General features: G+C 45.0%; 1 protein-coding gene across 2 annotated transcripts in view; it reads right to left on the reverse strand.

Moving 5' to 3' along the window:
* ARHGEF6 (Rac/Cdc42 guanine nucleotide exchange factor 6) overlaps positions 1–26,681 on the reverse strand; it is a 712,936-nt gene that overhangs the window by 210,416 nt on the left and 475,839 nt on the right. For both annotated transcript variants that reach the window (XM_085607964.1, XM_085607965.1), the window contains exon 16: positions 24,737–24,904. In XM_085607964.1, the coding sequence (XP_085464090.1) occupies positions 24,737–24,904 (168 nt within the window). The remainder of the gene's footprint in view (positions 1–24,736; positions 24,905–26,681) is intronic.

The raw sequence follows: 26,681 nt of genomic DNA on the forward strand, positions 1-26,681 counted from the left end.
GAGATTGCTCCAGGGTGGTTACAAGACGAAAGCAACTGGGGCTCACCCATGCCTAATGGGGACCTTTCATGACATACTTTATGCCTTGTTGGGGACATTTACACTGAAAGTCCATCATTGATTTAGCCACATGTTGGCGATTTCTAAAACAACAATCCTCTTATGATGGTCCATAAGTTACATTTCTGGGCATTCTAGGGGACATGCCGGCGAGCCCTGGCACAATAGACAACGATGCTCTATTAATTTGAAAAGCAATGGCCACGTGAGTTTGTATAACCAGATATTTTTCAAACTGGTTGTGGTAAATATGTAATATATTTAGCTCTTTAGCCAACTGTTAGAGGGCAATAAGTTGACAAATTACGGTTTTCTCAGGGAGAGGGAATACAAACATATCAGCATCAGCACAATAGTTGGTAATTGGTTATGGATACTGGTTAACCAGTCAACCAGATATAACAATGGGTGTCCCTCTACTGTGAGAGAATCGCCAACAGGTGTGCATTTCATCAGTGATGTCACTGACAATGTCATGAGTGATGTAATATGTGATGTCATAAGCAGTGCATTGCGGGGGTGTGAGTTATATTTAACTCAGCTAACTATAATGGCTGAATTTCTGTTTTTTTACGAGTGAAATGTCAGCCTAACTATAATATCTCTGTAACGTTTCTTTTTTTCTGTGAATTTCAAAGGTTTTTTAAATGCAAATTACTAACTATAACGTCCCTTAAACCTGTGGTTTTTTCACTGAAAATATATATACATATATAAATGTATATATTTATATATTCACTGAAAAACCAAAGGTTACAGGGATGTTACAGTTAGGGTAATACTTTACATACAAAACTATAGAAATTCAGCAGTTATAGTTGTACTTATCTTAAGAAACTAACTTGTGCCTTAAGGTAACCAAAACACGTGCCCCAGCTATGCACAGTTTTCTCACCAATAATTTTATTGAAAATGTAACAGTGATATTATCAATAATGTCATAGAGGATGCCATGACTCTATGCAGTGCACGGTGAGTGCACAAGTTATAGTAGGATTAGGGCTCAAGTTTTTTTACAACCAGATTTTATTGGTTTTCAACTGTATCATCTACAGTCATAAGCGTTGTACATCTTCAAATAAGTACGTAAAACACACTGACATCATTTACTTGTGCATTTGTTCAGAACTTACTCCCAACATAACTAGCCCCCCTCCCTCCTTGAATTGCGCTTAGGTCGATAAAATCTAACCATCAAGCAGTATTGGTTTCTTGTGTGCAGAGCGCCGTTCTGGCTTACTACGGCGCCTGTCGCCCCTGTTCTTGATGCCCTCATCCATCATTCCCTTCTGAGCACGCTGGTGATGGGGAGCCCACTCCACTATTATCTTGCCTCTCCGGTGCTAATTCACTCACTAAGTTTTCCAGGCCTTTGCCCTGTCTATCTTCCTTATGCCTTAGCTAGCCGCCCTGAGCAGCAATCTGCCTTCCACCACCGCCCATTTCTCTAGCTCCCTCCTCCAGGAAACAATCCTAGGCCCTGCCGGTGCCTTCCAGTTTCTGGCTAGCTCCCTTTTGGCCAGGACAAAAGCCAAATCTTGAAACTTGGACCCATCCTAGTAGGAAATGCTCAGGGGTGTGCGGGAGCTTCTCGTCTATGAGATCCTCTCCTCTATCACTTGTCTAATCTCTTCCAAGAAGGCTTGCAGGGTGGGGCAGCTCCAGAACATGTGGATGATATGTGCTTCCCTCATTCCGCACCTCGCGCACACTGCTGTGTCAATACCAAAGTATCTAGAGATAATAGGGGTCCATTATGTAGAAATGAAATAATCCGGAGGTGTCCTGGCTCTACCTCTGCAAAAATGTCTGCTGTACTCAAGGAAACTACTTACGGAAGAGGCAGGTTTTCAAATCCTTTCTAAATAAGGCATGGATCTAATGTGGGGGGAGGGGGTAAACTGTTCCACGTTTTAACAGTGCATATAACAAATCTTAGCCACCCCAGTTGGTATATTTGAACCTTGGAATTACCAGTGTCTTTCCTCCGGGGGAGTTCAGATTCCTACTAGGCTCATGTCACTTGAAATTGTTTATCAATTAGTCTGGGCCAGTATCATGCAAAACTGTACAAACAGTGCACAGGGCCTTAAACTGAATTTCTTGCCTGACTGGAAGCCAGTGTTAAGTGTCTGAATGGCTTGAGAGGCAGATTTAAATTTGGGAATCCCTAACAACGGCTGAGCAGCAGAACTTTGTAGGATTTGAAGTTCATTTAAATGTTGCTGCTGCATATTAAGATACAGGTCATTACAGTAATCCAATTTTGAAAGCACCAGAGCTGTTGCAACAGTTTTTTTTGCCTCAGGAGAAATGAAAGGGAGACTTTTTTTAATCATCCTAAACGTATAAAAGGAGGACGAGGTAACTGCATTTACCTGATCTCCAAAGGTAAGTTTGTTGTCGAGGATGACTTCCAAAATTCTTGCCTCACTTAAGGGTGTCGGGAGAGTTCCTAGATCCTCTGGCCACCATGAAGGGGTCTTAAGTCTTGGAACCCCGAACCTATGTTAATATCTTCGTTAGCCAGAGACACGACAATTTGCGCGTTATCTGCATACGATGTAAAAGAAAAACCAAAGGATCTGATCAGAGTGGCCAAGGCTGTTACATAAACGTTGAACAATGTTGGACTAAGCGAGAACCCCTGAGGGACCACGCACGGCAATGAGAATGGATCAGACACAAATTTGTTCCAGAGCTACCGTTTGCTTCTGCCCTGTGAGAAAGGATCTCAAAAGGGGAAGTGCTGCCCCCTCATTCCTGATCTCCCGTAGACAGTCAGTCAGCAACTCGTGATTGGCCGTGTCAAAGGCTGCCGACAGATCGAATAATACGAGGGCTGCACTTCCTCCTCCATTCAAGGCGGCTCTTATCTCCTCTGTAGCCTTAATCAGAGCAGTCTCACTGCTGTGCCCGCTTCAAACTGAGGGAGATCTAATAAGATCTAATAACGGATTGCTCTGTATAAAGCATGAAAGCTGTTGATTCATAGCCTTTTCTTCAATCTTCGCGGGCAGAGGGAGGTGAGAGATAGGACAGTAGCTAGTGTCAGCCGGGTTTTGTTTTTTTAAATGGCAGTATAGAGGTAACGTTCTATTTTTTGGGAAAATATCCTGTCCTGAACATTAAGTTAAAAATACTTGTAAGGCTAGAGGAAGTGATTTCTGGTGCTAGTTTGATAACAGATGGAGGACAGGGGTCCAGTGGCAAGCCAGGCTTAGCAGAATTAATTTGCTTCATAATCTGGTCTATAGAACTTTCTGTAAAGAGGGGCTGTTCTGCACTGGAGGTGTGGAAAAGAGCTGAGCACCAAATGAACTGGGACAAAAAAACCTACAAGCGAGACCCCTCTATGGGAGGGTACTAGACTAGTGGAGATTGGAAAGCTGAGAGGCTTTAGGCAGTGGGACTTAATAGGCATTTCTAAAATAGGGGATGTCTGAGAGAAAGGTACATTAGCCTCATTTAACATACTACAAGTTACATATCAGCTCCAAAACACTCAAGCTTACGAGTATCTCCGACTGAAACATGCATGGGTAGCGGTGGGACTGGGCAGGGTGACGCTGCCGGAATATGCCCCCCTAAAAGGTCGTTTTCTGCAAGAGGAGATTCCAGCCAAAGCCATTTCTGATACATATAAAACACTAATCAACAATATGCCCGATAAACTGGGTCCACTTCGAGCTAGATGGGAGCTTACTACTGGCTCAATGGACGACATTGGTTGGGAGGCTGCTCTAATGCATCCACGTGAAGTGGCTATTAAACTGAGGTTGCGTCTCATTCAATATAAAATTCTGCATCGGACCTACTTTGATAGAGCAAGGTTACATAAAATAGGGAGAGCAGCAACCCCGGACTGTCTCAGATGCCATACGGAGTGCAGAACATTTATACACACCCTCTGGGAGTGCACCAGGATCCAAGCTTACTGGGGGACGATTGTGAGAGAGCTTAACAATATATTGAAAGCCCAACTTGAGTTGGAGCATAGGTTTCTCCTCCTGGGAATTTCCATGGATGTGGATCTCCCACAACATAAACTCACATTGGCTAATTTGGGGCTGGTGGTAGCTAAGCGAGCTATAGCCAGATACTGGGGTGCTTAACAAGTGCCTACACTTAATGAATGGAGAACAAGTCTTGATTTATATATGGTCCCGGAACAAGTGACATATAAGGCTAGGGGTTGCCCTCAGAAATTCCGAAAGATATGGGCTCGTTGGATAAAATATTATGGTTTGGAAGTAGGGGAGGAGGAGGAGAAGAAGGAGGGAACGGAATTGACACCGGGAAGATCGGGGGGAGAGCCTTGAATACTGTGATGTTTGACCCTATGGTTGATGTTTGTGAATGATACAATTGGGACCCTCTCTGCTCAAAGGCAGTCGACGTTAGTGCCCATATACATGCTTACCTTCAGAGGAAATGTTGCTATATTATTTACCCTTCAAAAATGCTATGGACTGACATTTAAGTTGTATCGTGTATTCATAATTAGTTTGATGTTATGTTCAATTTACAAAACAAAAATATTTAAAAAATAAATAAAGATGGGCTGTTCTAGACCTGGACTTGCCTGCATGTGACCTTCCCTCGTAGTTTCTTTGCTTCTATCATACTTATTTTAAATCTGCATGACTTTATCTTGGAAAAAGTGTGCAAGAGAATTGCAAAAAGATTGACTGCAATTTATCTGATTCTTGCAAGGAGCCGATGACAGTTTTGTCACTCGTGACATATTGTATGACATCATTTATGACATCACTGTTGACATCTCAAATGACATCACTGATGAAATCACTGATGGACATCATCTTATGAGTGTGCCAATTTGTTTTACAGTTTACATAGTGACGAGTAGCTGCCATTTTACTTTTCCACCTAATTTTTTACAGCCCGTGTGTTGTTGATGGGTGTAAGTGTTTACAAAACGAATGTGCTCCTAACGCATCATAGGTGTGTAGGCGTATTGAACATGTTATAAATGTTTGCACTGAAGAGTAACCCTGTGTGCAGGTGACAGTCAACAGCTTGTGTCTAGTGTGTTCCACACAAGTTTTTAGACTCTGCAGAAAAAGTTTGCAGTAGGGCAAAGATTTGCCATACAACATACTAAGTATTATAAGAAGCCTGAAGTTTATCAGACAGAATCATCTCAGCATTACAATTTCTACTTAAAATAGACGACTGTGTGCACCAGGTATTAAGGTATGTATATGTGCTTGTTTTGCTTCAGAAGAAGGGCTGTCTGTAAAGATTGAACATAATATGAAGGCTGCAGAGAGTACAATCTTCAGCACCTTCAAACGTTGCTTATTTTAAGTGAATTGTGACTGTAGTAAGGAATCCCTTAATACGTACATACATTGTTAAGTTAGCATAACCACGTTAGATGTTAGAAAGCCATCTTGCTGCTTTTGCGCACGACACTGCGTCTACATGTTATTGTTTAAACAAACTGCTGACTCGCGCTTTGCCTCACACGAAAGCAATCTGTTGTTACCATCCCGAGCTCTGCGCAGCGACCTTGGTCTGTACATGGTGTAACAAACAGTCTGGGTTGTTAGACAATGCACGTTTTCCACTCTAGGTTGATCGACCCACTATTTAGCCATAACACACAGGCAGCTGCGAATACCTGAAAGTTGGTGCTTTTAATATTGCAGACATCATGTTTAATATTCAGACCGAAGACGAGCCTTCCTGCGAGAAGACTTCTGATGCTCCTGTGATGTGATTTCACTAAGCTGATCTTTGAGGTATGGGGTCCCCTATTCAAGCCTAAGAGACCTTTTATTAGCATAATAATAATATTAGCTTCTTAGTAAAGGGAAGGTGGTAGTATCCACTGTCATTTATAACATGATCACTCCTTTTATATTCTATGGTATTGTAACGATGCTGATGGTTTTGATTATAATCATTTGTCTGCTTGTATTAGCCAACGTACTGCATCTTAGGACACGTGGTCTATAAAAATAAACTCTTTTTATTTTCACCGTGTCTCTGTTTATTCTTGTTGTGGACTGATGTCAGAATAATATACGAACAGGTATTTCCGATTCCCACCATTCCTGAGAGTACACTGAGTCGCTTGTTCTGGGTTGTCTTTTCATTGGGACCTCCGAGCTAAATATCGGATAACGAATGGGACACTTATGCTAGCCGGATACTGGGTTCTGGGTTCTGAGGTGAGTTTCTGGTACACCACAATTCACTGAGGTCCTGGGGTTCTACGCATAGTTCTGTGTATAAGCAGAATCCATGCAACATGGCGCACCTAACGTTTGGTCTATGAGTTGAAACGCCTTAGTAGTGCTTATATTAGTCCACAACACCCTCATTCTTGTTTCCGGATAACAAGTCTGATGGATTTAAACCTACCTATTTCTGTTGATATAGGTTTCTTCAAGCTTGATCATTAAAAAGGTTATTGAACCCTTGTGCTACTGATTACTTGGAGTGTAGCTTGTCCTTATGGCGGTAGAAATAGCGGCGCATAGCCGTGCAGCTCTGAAACGTCATTTGACGCAGTATGGGGTGCCGGACACTGGTATGAACGTCATCTTTGTGGTAGGAGCCGATGCGGCTCATCCTTATGAGTTGTTCTACTCTTGGGTGACGCTTCCGGCAGTGAGTGAGGACGATAACTCCTTTCATTCTTACACTGCCACTGCCGTGCCAGCGAACTATACACCGTATAGGACACAGGAAATACCAATATCTGCTTGGCAGCATCTTATTTGGTTTAATGGCGCCCTTCCCCATGCGGTTATACCGCCGAGAATGGGCCCTTTATCAATTGCAGGGGCCACTTGGCCGGTACTAGCCGGATTTACGCCTCATCCCCGTTACCTCACGGTGACGGTGGCTGAATTGCGTGTACTACACACTGCCCTTATTACAGTATATAGGGCGTTGGTACAGTACGTGTCACGCAATGTGCAGGCGGGGGCACCTGCTGTTGCGGGACAGCCTACTGACCACCACGCGGTGGTCATTAGTCCTGTTATGGTTAATTCTGTTATGGGCAAGCGCCCCCAAACTAGGGATGATTTCCCTTTTTGGCTTGCTGAAAAATTTGACCAAATAGAAGCGGTTTACCCGAATACTACTCCTGTGCAGAAACACAGGATCCTTACCATAAGTTTGCCTAAAGACTTGGTCCCCGACATTGATGACTGTGTAAACTGGGGCAAGGTCTTTGCAGCGACGTACTCGCAGTGCTTTGGCACTCCGTCTATGTCGGTACTGCCCTCCGTTATTAAACGTGTTCAAGATAACCACGGTGCGGAGTCTGCGATAGAATTAGGCATGCGGCTCCTCGGACAGTTTGACCTGGTGGCTACCATGATAATGTGTAACCTTAAGGGTGATGCTATGCAGTTCCAAGTTCGTAATGAACTGAAGAAAGTTGCTGATGAGGATAAGCCGCGGGAGTTTGCGAAAATAATCTCGTCGGCGTACAGAGATTTGGGTCGTAGCTCTTTAGGAGTTAAACCTGTGATCAAAACTCCCGAAATTAAGCAGCAGGGTAAGGCGGAAGCCTCTGGTAAGGATGACCGTCCAAGCTTTCCGAAACAGAATTGGCTGTCAAAACAACAGGGAAAGCAGCAGCAGAAACAGGGGTCTCGGCCTGCCTCTCCCGTTCAGTCAGGTAGTGAGCGCACTTATGATCTGCGTGATCGTGCTACTATTAAGTCTCCTGATAGATTTCAGGTTTCTGAACAACGTTCTCCTCGTTCTTCACAGGAAACATCGGCTTCACAGTCCGGTGGCGGAGGTGTTGGAAAAGGTCGGGGTGCTCCACAAACACGTGACCAGCCCCGACAGACTGAGGGTAAAGGCAAGCAGGACGAATTTGCACGACAAAGACCCCCGTTTCAGAAGAAGAAAGTGTCTGCTCTGACGGCAAGGTATGCCTCAGATAGTGCAGACACAGCTTCGGAACCGGACATGGGCGCTGACGCTACTGGACAGCGCAGCGGAAATTACCATAGTCCGTCAAGCTCTGCGTCCATTTCTGGCGGCGACAGCAACTGATATATTGGTTACTGTTGAAACAGCTGACACCAGAGTGGCTCCCCCTGACAGACTTTACGAAATCGTCTTACTAATTGAGGGTGACATACAACGTACAATAAAGGGGATTTTTTGGGATAATCTGACTACCACCTATGATATCCTCCTAGCGGAGGCAGATTGGCCCCCGGCTTTCATTTTAGAAGCTCCTAGAGGGGAGGAGGTAATCCTCCCGTCCTTTGCGCACACAGTGCCTAAGGACCAGGCTGAAGTGTACGCTGAGGAGTGGGCACTGGCGCTTGCGCCGGCGGTGTATCGTACTCAAGTGGGATGGGACCGGTTGTCCCCCTGCCATGAGATTCCATTGCGGTCTATGCCCCAGCCTCAACCCCAATATCCCATGCGTCGTGAAGCTAGACCGCACGTCGCTGCAATCCTTGAACAATTGGAATATCAGGGTGTTATTGAAACTTGTGTGTCCCCTATGAATAACCCTTTATTCACTGTGACGAAGCCTGACGGGTCGTACCGTTTAGTTTTGGATTACCGGCACTTAAATTCGCATTGCCGGACCTGCGCGGTACAGAATACTCACAGCTCGGCTCTTGTCGACAGTCTCGTGCGTAAGAGATTTAAAACGACACTTGACATCTCCAATGGCTTTTTTAGCCATAACCTGTCCACACTGAGTAGCCAGTGGACGGCGTTTACTTCGGGCGGCAAACAAAAACAGTTCACAAGATTAGCCATGGGCTATAAAAACAGCCCTGGCGTCTTTTCCGCTCGCGTGGTCTCTCTCTTAGAGAGAATAGACCCCGACGCATACTCCTATGTTGACGATATCTACCTCACGGATGATGAGCTGATGCCACATCTGTCTCGAGTCGACAATATTATAGTGAGTTTTGCAGACTATGGCTACAAATTTTATTTTGCGAAGTCTCACATCGCGGAATATACAGTGTTGTTTTTGGGCTACGAGCTCAACAATGAAGGTAAGGGATTGGCTCCTCACTTTCTGGAGAAGTGCGCATGCCTGCGTGCTCCTACAACACTGAAAAAATTACAATCTTTGCTGGGCTTTCTGAATTTCGGACGTACGTATATTCCTGATTATGCCCAGCGTATCAAGCCGCTTTACGCCTTGGTACAACCTTCTTTTTCGAAGTCTAGCTGGCAGCTAGAACATACTGCTATTCTTCAGTCTTTACAGGCTGATCTTCTTCCTTCACAATACTTATTGACGCGTGATAATCGCACTAACCTGGTAATAAGAATAGTACCAGGCGCAGTGGGTTTCACGTACTTGACGTTCAATGAGGGCGATACAGTCCCCATTGCGTATAAATCACACTTGTACACCTCTGCTGAGTTGCGTTTTTCCACTGTCGAGAAAGTTCTGACGGCAGTACAGATGGCGATCCTTAAAGAACGCGCACTGTCACATGGAAAACAGATACTGGTTGTAACCCCGATTCCTGCCCTGGAGGCAGTGACCAAGGCAAGTGTACCAAATTCTAAAGCTTTGCATCCACGGTGGATACAATGGGCCACGATTCTGACGTCACCAGATGTCACTTATATCTTTGACACTTCTTTACAGACTCAGGAGTACTTACAGTATGAATTCGTTCATCCAGCTCCTCTGTCTTTGCGCCCGCTCGAAGAATACCATTGTGTCATATACACTGACGGCTCGGCGCAGCCGGCGATTGGATCGAAGCATGCTTATTCTGCGGCTTGCGCAATTGTCGTGGGTACATTCGTAAATGGTGAATTCCAATCCGATGCAGTGCATACGCAGTCATTGGGTGATTGTACCGCGCAATTGGCGGAGCTCCGGGCTCTGGTGCTTGCACTGGAGTTTGCTGATCCCCGAGTCACTACTCTTATAGTGAGTGACTCCTTTTATTGTGTCCAGTCCTACAATGACAATTTACACTTCTGGTCTCAAAACGATTATCGTGATACCAAAGGTAGCACAATTAAGCATAAACTGCTTTGGGTTCGAGTGGCAGACTTTAAAGAACGTCTCCCTCTTGTGAATGTTATTCACACTCTTGGTCACCAACGACTTGGTGTCCATGCTGTCGGTAAACAGCTTGGCTGACGAGGCAGCAAAAACCGCAGTGGCTACATACTTAGTGGCAGCAGTTACAAGATCTAAAAGTAAGATTGATGATGACATCTTGGCAGCTATTGCTGCTACAGAGAAGGGAAGTGGTTACCCGAAGGGTTTTCCTTCTTGTTATTTTTATCACTTAAGTCCTGATAACGTCCCGTTAGTGAGGATTAACGACGTTGGTGACAGAATTATTCCCAACGCGGACTGCAGACCATCTCTGATACTAGCAGCGCACGAGGGGTTGGCGTCAGCCCACGCCGGCGTGTCCGCTACTATATCTCTGTTACAACAACGTTATTGGTGGTTTGGTTTATACAAACAAGCGCGCGCTTATGTTCTTGATTGTGACATTTGCCAACAGATTAAACCTTCCACTGTTGCGCGCCCACCACAAACACAGTTGTACATATCTAATAAACCATTTGGTTGTGTTTATCTAGATCACTGCGGTCCTTTTTCTTCTGATACTGCGTACAAGTATATCTTGGTTGCAGTGGATTCGTGCACACGTTTTCTTTGGGTATGGCCACAAAGGAGTGCTGACTCACGGACTGTCATCAGGGATTTGCGTGTCTTTGTGGGAACTTTTGCGTGTGGTACCTTCCATTCTGATCAGGGCCCTGCGTTCGCCTCTAAGGCTTACAAGGAGGCTATGAGAAATTTGGGGGTCCAAGTCAAATTTTCGTCCCCCTACCGACCTGAGGGTAATAGTGTGGTGGAGCGAATGAACCGTGACTTAAAGCAATCTTTGACAGCACGTGTTTTAGGCACAGGCCGGAATTGGCTAGCCCACTTGTATAACGTCCAACGTGCACTTAATAATCTCCCTAGAAGGTCTCTGGGTGGGCGGACCCCATACATGATGCTCTTCGGAATCAGAATGTTTGTCCCAGACCTTGATGGTCTAGACATGGCGGCGTCGACCGCACCCTTTGACGTAGATGATCACTGTGCTGTTTTGCAGACCCTACAAGAAGCCAGAGACACTCTATCGAAGGACCACTTGCCCTCCACGTCTGATGCTGAGCTTCAGATTCCGGTAGTTGGCTGGCTACCCCGAGTTGGAGACCTGGTCCATGAGAAGGTGGAGAACAAGAAGGAGTTTGGCCCCTCTTATCGTGCACCGGTTCCAGTGCTTGGAGTGCAGGGTACAAGAACAGTCATTTTACCTCCACTTCCTGGTCGCAAAGAAAACAGGTACATCTCTATTGACAATGTCAAACTTCAGCGAGTGGCCGATACTTCTTAGTCTGACTCCAGAAGTTTCATGCCAGACGATGCAAAGAAATTCAGTGTTGGTTCCTGCTTCTACCACCTTGACTGATGTTGCCATCGAGATGCAGTCAGTTACTGATCCCTTGTTGATACCGCCGGCTGGTGGTCTGCCCGAAGAGACTGAGTATGCTTATCCTACAAATGGTCACTCGCCTGTTTTACAATCTACGGTGGTTGACCAGTCCCGTTTCTCCTTTGACACTAACTCATTGCCCTCCACTCCCCCTTCGAACATTGCTGTTTTTGCTAGTTGGTTTAAAAGGCATTTTTTGGTTTCCCCTTGGACATACATCTGGCTGGTGCTTTTCAGTATTTTTTTGTTTATGTCCATTGGATTTGTAATAGTGTTTTTCCGTCTGGTGGATGGCCACTATCTCAAAGAGAGATCAACAATTAGACTTATCAATGGAACTTTGGCCCCCCACTCTTCGTCCCACATCATGAAAAGGGACCAGACTTTTGTGAATATTACTGCCTGGCCCGTTTTGGATGGAATTGCGTGGGATGCTGTTAAATTCCAAATTCATGGTCCTACAGAGGTCATCAATGTACCTAATGTACTTCGTGTTTCTATGGGTGATGTGGTTAAGCAGAACATACGTTCTGATGATTGGGATGTTCATGCCATTGAAGCACTGTTTTCTGATTTGAAATATTATGCCGCTTTTGATGCAGAAGATTTATATGAAAATGCGGCTAACTATGCAGAACAGTATTGTTTTCAGCATTATGGCAATCACTTCCTGCATAAAGCGAACACATTTCGTAATTTTGTAAATTTTACCCAATGGGAACACTGTCCCACCCCATCTTTCGGCAGTTCACCTACATTGGTTGATAAGTATACTTATTTTACTGATTTCAGTGTTTCCAACCCGGCATCCTTTTATTTTAAAGTGATGCCTGAGTCTGCCTCGAAGGTTAGACTGACACACACCAAATTACACTATTCTAAGTCCTTTATGGATGAGTTGTCAATCAAAGGTTATGATCTGTGGAAGGCTACTATTGATCTTAAATCGGTTTGGGGTTCCAAACCGTGGCAGGTTCAGGGAACTGAAGCTTTACATCGTGCCTGTCTTGTACCAAATCATATGTTGTTTTTAAATTCAACCATCTTCCAGACCACCTGTTTCGGATTGGCCACTTCTAAAAGACTAAATTTCCCTTCTGTTCCAGATCTGGGCGCTTACCCAAATTGGGATAACCACACAGATCTGTCCCTTCCTGCTTTGCAGTCATTAGTTTCTAATACATCTTTCAATATTTCGAAATTTAGTAGTGAAGGATGGTTAATTTGGCAAAGCAGTTCCGATACCTGTCAACGTCGTTTTCTAGGTCTGAAACCGGGGTATACTCAGCAACGCGTAGACCCTCGGTTTGAGTCCTCTCATACAGTAACTACCTACTCTGTAGGGAAATTATGTCAATCCTGGCTGCGACATTCCACCTTGGCATCTGTCAAAGTTCATTTATCAAAATTACATGACAAAATAGATTTGAATGATTTTGTTAAAGGTCCTGTGAGTGGCAGATCCAAGAGGTGGGCGTATGCTATTTACAACGAAGTATGGAAATTGTCGCAAATTGAAGTGGCTTCTAGATTGAGGGCTATTGATCAAGCAAATATGGAAAAGGTATTAGCCGTTATAGATAACAGCATTAACACTCTTTCTTCCAGAATTTATACATTAGACAATATTGTTTCTTCAATTGTTGATATTGTACATGATGATATGTCTGTATTGTACCATGGTCAAAACCAGTTGCGTTCTGTTATGCAGTTTGCATGGACTTTACAAACGTTAAAGGCAGGAAAGGTCCCCTGGGACTATCTGAATACGACATCATTATTCCTTCCCTTTAACCTTACTGTAAAGCAACAGTTCATGTCCATGAAAGATGCTACATATTCATTGTTACACATTGAAAAGTTGGAGCCGTTACCTTTTTCTGTGGCGGAATTGAATTCAGCCGTGTGGTTAGTACATGGGTTGATCACGCTCCCTTTCGCGCTTTTTAAGTTTACGTCATGCATGAAGAAACACTATGCCCTGGGTAGATATGAACAGTTGGGTACCGCGTTCCTGCATGAGGTTTGGTCTCTCCCTTTTACGTATAGATGTACAAGAGACGGTACAGAGGTTTACCTGAAAGGTGAGGAGTGTACCTCGACACCTGATCATTCTGTAGTATGTAGGCACATTCAGTTACATGGTGCATGCAATGTACACACCCCGAATTTGGCCTGCGTCCTCAAAGGTATCCCAGTGCCAGTGATTACACCGTCTTTCACGCTGCTTGCAGACGGTAGTTATTTGATTTTGAATAATGAAGCTTGCTGCGGAATGTTAGTGGGAATCCCATATATAGTAACTGTATCGCAGAGAGTAGTCTGCTGCAATAATGTTCTATTTCCTCCCCCGCATGGGCGGCTGGATGTTTCCATCTGGCCTTCGATTCCGACCTTGAAAGCAGAGTTCAACAAGATGAGCAGAATAAGAGCTCTATTGTCCCAAAAGGAGGTGCCATTGACTTCCTCCCGAGAAACGTTTGTACTTTACGTAGCAAATACGCGCACTGAGGTACAGGCGCTTTTGAATACTGACCTCCCCCTGCATTTTGGAGCTTTGATCCAAACAATTTTCAATGCCTCGTCCACAACCGGCCTGGCTCATTTTTTTAAACTTGTAGGCTCAGGCCTCGTGACCTCCTTCCAAACTATTTTTGGTGTGATTCCGGCATTTTTTCATTCTATTTTCTCGAGCGTCTTTGGCGGTGTCCCGCTGATTCTGGCGCTGGTGGCAGGTGTGCTACTTTTACTTTTCATACTACGAATTGGCTGCTCTTTCTGTGCCACACGACAACCTGTCCCGTCTGCATCTTCTTCGTGACAGGATGCTTGAATATTATGGTACGCTGCCATTGGCGACTTTGAGCCTGGCGTATGGATCATCCTTCCGGTATTCCTACTTCACCTGCGTGCAACCTGTCTTTCACTGCCTAGATTGTCCCTTTGAATGGCCTCTGGATTTGTGCTTAACCAACACGGTGTCTCCGGTGCCGGATTATGATCGACTGATGAGGCCCTTAGTGTCTCACGAGTTTGCCTGTTCTGGTGTTCGGATTATGGCCTGTGGTGCGGCGCATGGCATCCTGGGTAATTGGGACATCGCAAGGGCTGCCTATGACTTCTTGGATATGAGCTATCTGGAGGAACACGTCGGTTGCCCTCTGATCGTGCTAGAGGCTCCGCTTATTGAAGAACATGTATGTTCCTTTTCTTTGATTAACTGGATGGCTGAGACTTTTAGTGGCTGTGCAAACGATTTTCTGTTGGAAGCTGTTGCCACGTATGCTGCTTACACGTTCATGGATTGAGTGAACTGTCGTCCACTATGTTTTTTCTCCCATGTCTTGAACATTACCTGTGACTTTGTATTGCTGGCCAAAGCAGTATTTTTCATTTTTTTTTTCTCCCTCCTGTCCCTTCTTGAGTTTTTTTTTCTCTGGCCCAATTTTTTGTTCCTTCTCGAACTTTTTCGGAATCGATATTTGGTTTCCAATTGAATACGCCTTGTTCTGCTCTGTCGAAACTGAACTCTGCATTCTCTCATTTCTTCCCTACTGGTTAGTGCTTCGATCAAGGGGGCATGTAGTAAGGAATCCCTTAATACGTACATACATTGTTAAGTTAGCATAACCACGTTAGATGTTAGAAAGCCATCTTGCTGCTTTTGCGCACAACACTGCGTCTACATGTTATTGTTTAAACAAACTGCTGACTCGCGCTTTGCCTCACACGAAAGCAATCTGTTACCATCCCGAGCTCTGCGCAGCGACCTTGGTCTGTACATGGTGTAACAAACAGTCTGGGTTGTTAGACAATGCATGTTTTCCACTCTAGGTTGATCGACCCACTATTTAGCCATAACACACAGGCAGCTGCGAATACCTGAAAGTTGGTGCTTTTAATATTGCAGACATCATGTTTAATATTCAGACCGAAGACGAGCCTTCCTGCGAGAAGACTTCTGATGCTCCTGTGATGTGATTTCACTAAGCTGATCTTTGAGGTATGGGGTCCCCTATTCAAGCCTAAGAGACCTTTTATTAGCATAATAATAATATTAGCTTCTTAGTAAAGGGAAGGTGGTAGTATCCACTGTCATTTATAACATGATCACTCCTTTTATATTCTATGGTATTGTAACGATGCTGATGGTTTTGATTATAATCATTTGTCTGCTTGTATTAGCCAAAGTACTGCATCTTAGGACACGTGGTCGATAAAAATAAACTCTTTTTATTTTCACCGTGTCTCTGTTTATTCTTGTTGTGGACTGATGTGAGAATAATATACGAACATGTATTTCCGATTCCCACCATTCCTGAGAGTACACTGAGTCGCTTGTTCTGGGTTGTCTTTTTATTGGGACCTCCGAGCTAAATCTCGGATAACGAATGGGACACTTATGCTAGCCGGATACTGGGTTCTGGGTTCTGAGGTGAGTTTCTGGTACACCACAATTCACTGGGGTTCTACGCATAGTTCTGTGTATAAGCATTGTGCATGAGCATGTGTATTTATTTTCCAAATGTTTCATAGAGTGTACACTGTTCTAAGTAGATACTTTTTAATACTCTGTAGTGTGTTTCAAATGAGTTTCAATGTCAACAAACAGTGAGGTACAGGGTAAACTCATTCCATATATTGAATACTGTTTACAGTACCCACTTCTCTACTTATATCAACTTTTTTCTCAATGTAGGTTTGTGACTGTCAGGAGTTTGATACAGATAAAAGCTGTCCGTATTAGGGCATTCGTTTTGGAAACGACGCTCAGTAGTTTTAGGAACTTGGCTTTACCTGAACAGTTGTATACAGACTGAACAGCGTATGGAAGGGGGGGGTGGGTCCCATATATCTGTGGTTCGTTGTTAATGTGAACTATGCTACCCGTGAAGTGTAGGGAATAGGGTCAATGTGGCACATAACCCATGCTTGCTACACCTAAAGGAGTAGTTTCTGTGCTGGCATTAATTATGCCTCATATTCTTCTGAGTTATTTTGTACTGACTTTCAAAACTCTAATGCTGTACCCGTTGATAGAGCAATGTGTACAAAAGAAGCTCAGATGATGTCATCAGTGATGTTATTTGAGATGTCATCAGTGATGTCATAAATGATGCCATAGAACACATCATGAGTGATGTAATATGTGAGGTCATAGGCAGTGCATGGGGGGTACACGTTATAGCTAGCTTTGCCAACTATAACTGGTGATTTTCTGTGTTTTTTTTGTTCAAAACATTCATTTTGTCACTGACAAATTAACCTAACTATAATGTTACTTAACTTTGGGGTTTGGGTCTTTCATTGAATTTCTACTTTCTTTTTTTTACGTGAAGTAATATTTTATCCCCATACATAAAAACAAACCTCTGCTGTCAGCTGTGTATGGTGGGAGGTTGGCCACAGGGCTTTGTTACTATATGTAAAGCCAAATCCCAGCCAGCGTGCGCAGAAGGATGTGAGGAGGGACTGGCTTCTCCGCTGACATTTCTCTCTAGGATGATGGATGTGCATAGAGGTGTGTGGGAAGGAACTGATCACTCTGCTGAGACATCTCTGTTGGAAGACGGTGCGCGTAGTATGGTGTTGGGAGGAACCGGCTTCTCATTTGAGACGTCTCTCTCAGACGACCGATGAGCACAGTAGGGTGTGTTGAGGGACTGGCGTCTCCGCTGAGACCCCTCTCTTGGATAACGGGTCTGCATAGAAGGAAGTGGGAGGCACTGGCCTCTGTTGAGACCTATCTGTCAGATGATGGATATACATAGTAGGGTGTGTGGAGGCACTGGTCTCTCCACTGAGACCTCTCTCTGGAATAATGGATGTGCGTAGTAGGGGGAGGGAAGAAAGTAGCCTCTCCTCTAAGACCCGTCTCTTGGATGACGGGTGTGCATGGAACAGTGCGGTGAGGGACTGGCCTGTCCTTCGAGGCCTCTCTCTGGGATGACGGGAGTGTGGAGAAACTAGCTTCTCGGCTGAGACTCCTCTCTTGGATGACGAGTGTACATAGTAGGGTGCGCGGAGGGACTGGTTCTCATTTTCAGACCTCCCCCTCAAATGACAAGTGTGCAAAGTAGGGTATGTGGATGGACTGACCTCTCCTTTGAGACCTCTCTTTCAGATGACAGATGTGCGCAGTAGGATGTGTGGATGGACTAGCCTCTCCTTCCAGACCTCTCTCTCAGATGACAAGTGTGCGTATTAGGCTGTGTGGATGAATTGGCCTCGCCTTTGAGACCTCTCACAGATGACAGCTGTTCATAGTAGGGTGTGTGGATGAACTGGCCTCTCCTTTGAGACTTCTTGCTCAGATCATGGCTGTGTGTAGTAGGGTGTATGGGGATCAACTGACCTTTCTTTTGAAAATCATCTCTAAGGTGATGGATGTGCGTAGTGGTGAGTGGGGAGGAAAAGGCTTCTCCTTTGGGAACTCTCTCTCAGATGACAGGTGTGCATTGTAGGTGTGTGGATGGACTGAACTCTCCTTTGAGACCTCTCTTTCAGATGATGGGTGTAAGTAATAGGGTGTGTTGATGGGCTGGCATCTCCTTTCAGACCTCTCTTTCAGATGATGGTTGTGCATAGTAGGGTCTATAAGGAGTGGCAGGCCTCTCCTTTGACACTTCACTCGCAAATGACGGGTTCTGCGTAGTAGTGAGTGGGGAGGGATTGGCCTCTCCTTTGAGACCTTTGACATTTGAGATAGGTGTGTGTAGTAGGGTGTGTGCAAAACTGACCTCTCCTTTCAAACCATTCTTTCAGATGATGGATGTGCATAGTAGAGTATGTGGATGGACTGGCCTCTCCTTCAAGACCTCTCTCTCAGATGACAGGTGTGCGTAGTAGGGTGTATGGGAAGTGACAGGTCACTCCTTTGACAACTCACTCGCAAATGACGGGTGTGTGCAGTAGTGAGTGGGGAGGGACTAGCCTCTCCTTTGAGACCTCTCTATCTCACATGATTGGCGTGTAGTAGGGCGTGTTGATGGACTGGCCTCTGCTTCAACACCTCTCTCTCAGACGATATATGTGCATAGTAGTGTGTATGGGGAGCGACTGGCCTCTCCTTTGAGACCTTTTTCTCAGATGACAGGTGTGCGTAGTAGTGTGTATGGGGAGCAACTGGCCTCTCCTTTGAGACCTCTCTCTCAGATGACGGGTGTATGTAGTAGTGAGTGGGGAGGGCCTGGCTTCTCCTTTGAGACCTCTCTCTCAAATGATAGGTGTACGCAGAAGTCCTTTGAGACCTCTATCTCAGATGACAGACGTTCGTAGTAGGGTGTGTGGCTGAGCTGCTCTCTCCTTTGAGACCTCTCTCTCAAATGAAAGGTGTGTGTAACAGTGAGTGGGGAGGGACAGGCCTGTTCTTTGACACCTCTCTCTCAGATGACAGATCTTCGTGGTAGGGTGTGGGGAGAAACTATAAGTCTCTGCTCAGAGCTCTTCCCGACCTGATGGACGTAAATAGTAGGTTCAGATAAACACCATCTCCACTAACACTCCTTCCTACGGTCTGCATACCAGAGTGTATTAAAAGATCACATACTCCTTTGTACTTTTCACAACAATTGTTTTTAAAATAATTACCATTCCATTCCTCAAAGTACTTATATCTCACACACCTCCTCGCAATAATAAAGTGCACAATATCCATTAATCCAAGAAGAGTGTATTCACAACTCATCTACTCCGTTTTAGTAACCATGGTGCCACGAGAGTCCCGCAAGATCGCAATTTCTTTTTTAAAACAATATTGATTTACTTTCAACAAAGTACTTATACCTTACATGCCTCCTCCCAAAATCTAGGGATACAGGTTGCCTTTATGCTGCCCCTTTATACAGGCTTCTTACTTCATTTGCACAACACCTGCAATTTTTCACAGTAAATATAATGGCAGCCATTTCATTTCTAAAACTCTAACAGCCAGCCAATCAGAGTGCTCTCTTTCACAAGACTTACTGGAGCCTCTCCTTCCCATGAGAGCATGATGGGTCACAGGAAAAATTGGCTATCTCCCAATTCCAGGGCTCCATTTTATGAAGTCGCACTCTTGCAGGACACTTCCGAGACTCTCACAAGCGCAACCATTCAAATATATATATTTTTTTACCCTTAATATTTCAAAAACTACTGAACGGGTTTACACCTTCTCACAAAATGCACAATCTGCAGACCATGAGTTAGCTTCCTGCCAAATGTGGTGTAATTCCATTCAACAGTTTTGCCGTACCCTTGTCTAAAGAAGTCAATGGAAAATGCATACAGATTCAGCATTTTAGGACACCCCCTCTTTTTTCTTGGCCTCGCTTGAACCATCACCCCAAAACTTTCGAGGAAGGTGCTGAGGTGGATGGGCTTATTTTTTCGAAACATTTATGAAGATTCAGCAAACAGGGACAAAGTTATTAGCAAACCAAAAACGCTATGTCTATGGAAAAGCAGACCAAACTATAACTACCTAGTGGCGACAGTGGCTAGGTAACATGTATATAAATATATATACACATATATAACAGGAAAGAGGATAATCTTTCACAACATTTAAGTGCAGGAGAGCGCAGTTAAAAAAGTCTAGGGAAAATGAATGGGGATTTTGTGGATTGAGAGCCCCCTTTTTTCCTCGATCACCACTTGACTGATAACTCCGAAAGCTAATACCCACCATTGGGATGGATATAAAAGATGTCCATATTAGCTTTGTCAATAACTTTGGCGCCATTAGGAATCTTCACAAACTTTCCAAAAGAGTGCTACTTTCTGTCTAGTTTGTGCATGGAAGGATTTGGGGAGATATGTCAAGTGGGGGCCAGGGGAAAAAGTGGGTGTCAAACCGCCAAATTTCCATTCATTTTCCATAGAGTTTTTAAAGAAGCACTACCGCAAAAACTACTGAATGAAATTACACCAAATTTGCCAGGAAGCTAGATCTTAGCCCAGAAAGCGTGCTTTTTGTGATTTGGGATAAACCTGTTCAGTAGTTTTTGAAAATATATTTGTATATCTCGACTGTTGGGTTTGAAGGACTCCTGTGAGAGTCCCTTGAACCCAACTTTTAAAAATAGAGTCTTCTGATTAGCTCATCGTGCTTTTTTACCCCTGGGCCATCATGCTCCTGTTGGAGCATGGCTTTGGTTGGCTGCCAGCAACATGAAAAATTTTGCTGGCACCCATTACATAATTTGGGGACTTAGTCACCTGTCCTGCAATTTTGCTTTAAAAAAATGTAAGGGGGCAGTGTAGGGATATCCTTCCCCACTAGCCCTTGAGGGGGGCCCAGTGGAACCCACCCACCAGTCCCAAAATAGAAAAATATTGGATTTTTTTTTGCTGCAATGCCATGCTGACATGGGCCCCGGGCACCCATCTCCTGGGGCAAAACAATGAGTACAGATGAAGAGGGCATGCAAACACCCTCCCTGAGCCTTATAGGGCCCTGGGGACCCCTTCCCCAGGGCCCTATAAGGCAGAGCGCCATCTTGCTGCCACTCCGTGGGGTCATTAGCAGAAGCTATCTTGACCGCGTGAGCAGTCTAGTTGTTTCTCTGCTCCCTGGTGGCTACATAATGCAAACCGCCACGCGGACGTGCAGCTGAATTTAGTTTGAGTAAGCCTGCGTTGCTGCTCCTCTTTTAAATTGTGATTTGTGTGTTTTTATTCAGGGGGATTGTTAGAGTGCACCTCTGCATGTTGCAGGGTGCATGGTAAGGGGCATCAGGGTAAAGTCAGCTTGAGCACCACGGCTGACTAGTAGCACAATACCGTTTATACTTAAAATTGTACCTTGCTGAATTTTAGTCCTCTTCTGTGAGGACTTGAGCTCTGGGTATTCGTCCCCTCTGACCCAAGTGGAGCACCATCTTTCTGCCACTCTGTGGGGCCTTTAGCAGACGCCATTATGGCCGGGTGAGCAGTCTAGTTGTTTCTCTGCTCTCTGGCAGCTACTTATAGCAAACCGCCAGGGGGACGCACACAGCAGGCACGCAAAAGGCAAGCCCATCTGCGCATATCCGCATCCGGATCCTGGCCAGCGTCAGCCACGCTCCCCAAAAGGAAAGTGTCAGGGCCATTAAACGGTCTAGAGACTCTTGTATTAAAGAGGAGTCATGCTTAAATAACCCCCTGGCTGACCTCAGGTTTGGATGCTCTAAGTACCGCTGCAAGGTCTGCAAGTTTGAATTTAATGCAATCTTAGAGTCAGATGGGAAAAAGGCAGCGACCATTGACCCCCCCAAGGCAAAATGTAATGATATTAGAGCCTGCCTCATCAACTACTGCAGGTCATTATCAAAACACACAGATGACATTTGGTTATCTCTAATGGACAATGCTTGGGAGTTGATGTTTCTAACAGAGACTTGGCTGAAGGAGGGTTCTAACCCTGACCTGGCCATTGCTTTCCGACCCCCCCCCCCCCTCCCCCCGGCTTGCTAATTGTGTGTGCCAACAGGGGTGGAGATTGGGTGGGGGGAGGTATGGCCATTATATTGAAAGATATGTGGGAGAGCTCCACCGCTAAACTAGGCCAATTAGGTAATATCGAGGGACTAATCTTCTGCATTAAGATGTCCCCCTCGGTTTCCTTCGCCGGGCTGCTACTCTCTAGACCACCAGATTGCCCGCACAGCCATACGCCGGAATTGGCTGATGTCATTACTCAGCTGTCCTTACACTATGCCAGTTTTACTGATCTGGGAGACTTTAATCTACATGTTGACGACCCTAGCTCCCCCCAGGCTTCTCATTTGATATCGACCCTAAAAGGCTTTAACCTTACCCAGTTGGTTACCTCACCTACCCATAGAGCAGGCCATGTCCTAGACATAATATTCACAAATATTCAACATTTGAGAGTAGAGAGCCCGCTATGCATGCTGTGGACAGACCACTTCTTTGTTCCTTTTACTTTAAGTTTTGAGGCAAAGCATCCCATAAGGGAAAAACTAACAGAAGTAATGAGGAATTGGAGTATGGTCACAAAAAATACCCTGGGGCCAGTCCTACATGCAACAGCGCCACAAATGTCAGGCAATCCTGATAGTGACGCCTCGTGTTTTAACTTGTGGATTACGACTGCTTTAGATACAGTCACTCCATTAAAGTCAGTCACTTCTTCCAGTACCACACCTCCAGCCCCTTTGTTCTCAGCCGAACTGAGAGTCGAAAAGAGCAGCAGCAAGAGGTTAGAGTGCTGCTGGAGAAAGTCCTATGAGCCCACAGCAAAAAGTGCCTATAAGAGGCCTTGAAGAATTTTCATAACCTGGGGAGATGTAAGAGGAGGGAACATTTTGGAAGATACTTAGAGAGTTCGGAAAATTCCATCGAGGAAATCTTTAGGATCGTAAAATACTTTACTAAACCGGCAGCACTCGACAACTCTATCCACCCCTCCCATACCCTGTGCATGAGCTTGTTTTCTTCTTTGAAGGAAAAATAGATAATCTCTACTCCTTTTTTACGACCATGGCAGGTACCGCTGAAAACAAGCAGTCCCTAGCCCCCTCCAAGGTCCTTACTTCCTTTTTGGAATTCCGACCAATAACAGAAGAGGAATCTCTGGCTGAACTTCTAAACTGTAAATCGGGTTCTACGGGGGACCCTTGCCCCTCTCGGTTTTTCAGAGCTCTGGCCCCGTGGCTAAATCCTGTTCTGAATCAAATCTGGAAAGCCTCCTTTAAAACTGGCAACTTTTCAGCCACAAGCTTTTCTAGTTTCTTTGTTGAAGAAATCTAATGCTGACCCCGAAGTGCTCAACAACTTTCAGCCGATTTTCCTGCTATCTGCACTTGCAAATTTCTTGGGGAAACGGGCTCAGCTACAATTATCCAATTTTGTAGTAGTCAATGGTCTCCTACATGACTCTCAGTCGGGCTACAGCAAGGAGACAGGTTTGGTAGGGAGTGACAGAGTCAGTGAGAGGGACAGTTGACGGCGGTGCATCTGCCATGCTAGTGCTTTTGGTCCTCTCAGCAGTGTTAATTATGGTCATGCATTCAATCCTGCTGGAAAGACTAAACCAGCTTGGTGTGCAGGGGGTGGCACTTGCCCGGTTCCAGTCGTATCTGGAAGACCGTTCTCAGCAGGTTTTTCTCCGCCCATTCTCCTCCTCACCTAAACCACTATTACGTGGAGTGCCTCAGGGTTCTGCCTTGAGTCTGCTGCTTTTTAATATTTCCCTAGCCCCTCTGGCCGATCTCACTGCCGCGTGGGGGGTGAAGGTAGTTTCCTATGCGAATGACACTCAACTGGTGTTCTCATTTAAAGAACATTCCACTGCAGACTTCCAGGAATTTAAGGAATGCCTAAAAGACATCCCAAAATGGCTGAACAGAAATTGTCTGACACTAATTGCAGATAGGATGAAGTCCTGCTCTTTAGTCAAGCGTCTACCCCTCCTCCGTGCCTCTGGTGGCCGGAAGAGCTGTGTCCTCCGCCTGTGCATATGGATTAAGCTACAAATTTTGTAATCAGGTGGGAGACAGATCTCTCTTTCACAGCACACGTCCAGCAAATGTCTTCTGCCTGCTTCTGGAAACTTAAAAGGTGGGATCCCCAGGCCTTTTAAAGGACTAAGAGGGGGACCACGCACCCTCCTACCCTTTAATTAAAATATGGCCTGGAAATTGAGTCATCTGGCGCATGTGGCCACCCTCCCCTAATAGTAAGGTATTTTTCCCCAGGGCATGGGCTCCCCAGGGCCTCTTAAGCTCTGGGGAGGTGGACCACGTGCCTCCCTTCCGTATAACTAAAATTTTGGCCCCAGGGGATGGGGTCCCCAGGGCCCATTTGGGCTTCGGAAGGGCTGGCCATGCACCCCCTTCCCTACTATTAAAATATTTTGTCTCAGGGATTGGGTCCCCGGGGCCGCTTAAGGCTCAGAAAGGAGACAACACGCCCGCCCCTATAATTAAAGTATGTCCTCGGGCCCATTTGGGCTTGGGGAGAGGGGCCCTCTTCTAATTATATATTTTTGGGGCTACTGGGTATTCAACCACTGCCTGTTGTTCGGTGATATACAACAGTTCACATATGTTACGAGATGGCAACTGCAAAGAAAATAAATATACTCTAAGGAGAAAAAAAAGCATCCTGAAATAAGATTATCTAAAAATGTATATTACGCATATTATCATAAACTCTTTCAGAGAACATTTACAAAATATGATTACCTCTTTGTAACCTAAAGCAGCTGAAGGTCTTAACGGAGGAGCTGGTCTAAGACAACTGTAAGTCCATGTTTTGGGAATTTTGGCAGGTTCCAATGGTCCTCGACTCTGTGGCGTGGGATTAAAAGTGCTTGTATGATGAGAAGCTGGAGATTGTTTCCCATCTACATTCTAAAAAGAGAGTAGAGGTACATAATTAAATTAAAAAGTATGCCGTGATTTGAATCAATTTAACAAAAGTAGAAATATTCTCAATAAATACATTGCTCATACGCAGAAGACTTGCTTGTTAAATGAAGGGATGAAAACTGTAGCAAGCTTGATCCAGAGTTCTAAAAGGTTATTTAAAATTAATGGTATAGTAAAGAGGCAAGACCCTTTATATATTGCCAGGGAGAGTCCTATAGTTGCCCACAACGTAGCTTCAGGGTGTGTAACTGGTTAAATGTTGCTTGTGGACAGTTACACAAGCCACTGCATCAGATATGATTAAATGTTCTTGTCCAAAACCACTCACAGCAAACAATCAAAAGCCTCGTGCAATGCACTTCATCTTGGGGTAAAGGAGAAGATGCTAAAAATTGAAGTTACTGAGGACATTCCAACCAGGCTGTCAGTCACATCCTTCTAGACGGTTAAAGATTGACAGCCAGTGCCCAGGCCCTTTAAGAAGGAGGGACCAACTGGTCCAAGGCCTCATCTGCCAAAGATCTGAAGTAGTGGATGCAGTGAAACAAGGGGGAGAACCTGATATGAAGAAGGTCTTATTGCTTTGAACTAAGTATCCATTGCTTTGGCACACATTTCATATGTTTTTTGCCAGTGCAACACAATTGTTATGCAGTTTTTGCTGGTGTCATCATGAATGAATCTAGCGATGTGTGCTGTACTCCACTGCCAGGGACTTAGGTGGGGAACAAGTGAGCAGAGTGCATTGCTGGGGTTGTGACGTGGCTCTATTCAGCGCCCTGAAGGAAGACTTACCAGGGCTTGAAACATCCTAAAAATGTTACTTGACCTGCAGGTCTAGTAACGTGAAAAATCTACTCAGCCTAACTGTAATGTATTTGACCTCTGTCTCTGAAAGCCGAGCAAATGTGACAAGATATCAAGATTTCACTTTGTGAGCAATAAAGATGCCTTTAAATCTTGTTATTTTGTCACTTTTGATACGCTTTCAGAAACAGAGGTCAAAAGTCAGTTTGTCTTCTTACTCACCAGAAAGGGCGAGTAGGCCCTGCAAATAGCTCGTTCTGATTAAATCTGGCTTTCCATAGCGAGCGGGCGAGTGGATTTTTCAAGTCCTGTTTACCATTGGTGCTGTGGCATCCAGCCAAGATCCCTTAACATTCAAAGAGCCGGCCCGGAGCAGTGACAAACAGCAACAGAAAGGATAACGTATGGGGCTAGAGCAAGAGAGGGATCCCACCAGGCTGTTTCAATGTTGGGAGGAGGTTCCTCAATGTTGCATAATGAGCAGCAGCAGCACCATAAAACAGCAGGCAGGAACAGTGGAGAAGTTGCGGGGGTTGGGCTACATATTGCAACAATATGGAAACGCGTAAGTCACCGTTTTTCCAGGGAGCACAGGAAAAAAGGTGAGTTAGGCTTCAGGCGGCCTAGAAGATGAGGTGTGGAAGTTGAAGACTGTAGTCTCTGCAGTTTGCCCGGCCGGAACTCAGGCCTCGGGTGATACAGTTAAGGAAGCACCTGAAGACGCGCAGGGCCACATGGAATAGGGCAATCACAAAACAGAGAAAGGAGAGGAGCCCTCTTTTCAAGTGAGTTAGGCTAAAAGATGTCCTAGATTGAGTAAGATAAACTGAGACAAAACACTACAGGTCATTTTCCCTATTCTACCAGAACAAGCCCAATACAGACTGAGCAGAAACAAGCAGGAGATTATCCTACATAAGAAAGTTTTAGAGGAACAGAAGAGAGGAGTAAC

This window comes from Triturus cristatus, chromosome 5_2 (assembly GCF_964204655.1).
Source record: "Triturus cristatus chromosome 5_2, aTriCri1.1, whole genome shotgun sequence".
Taxonomy (NCBI): Eukaryota; Metazoa; Chordata; class Amphibia; order Caudata; family Salamandridae; genus Triturus; species Triturus cristatus.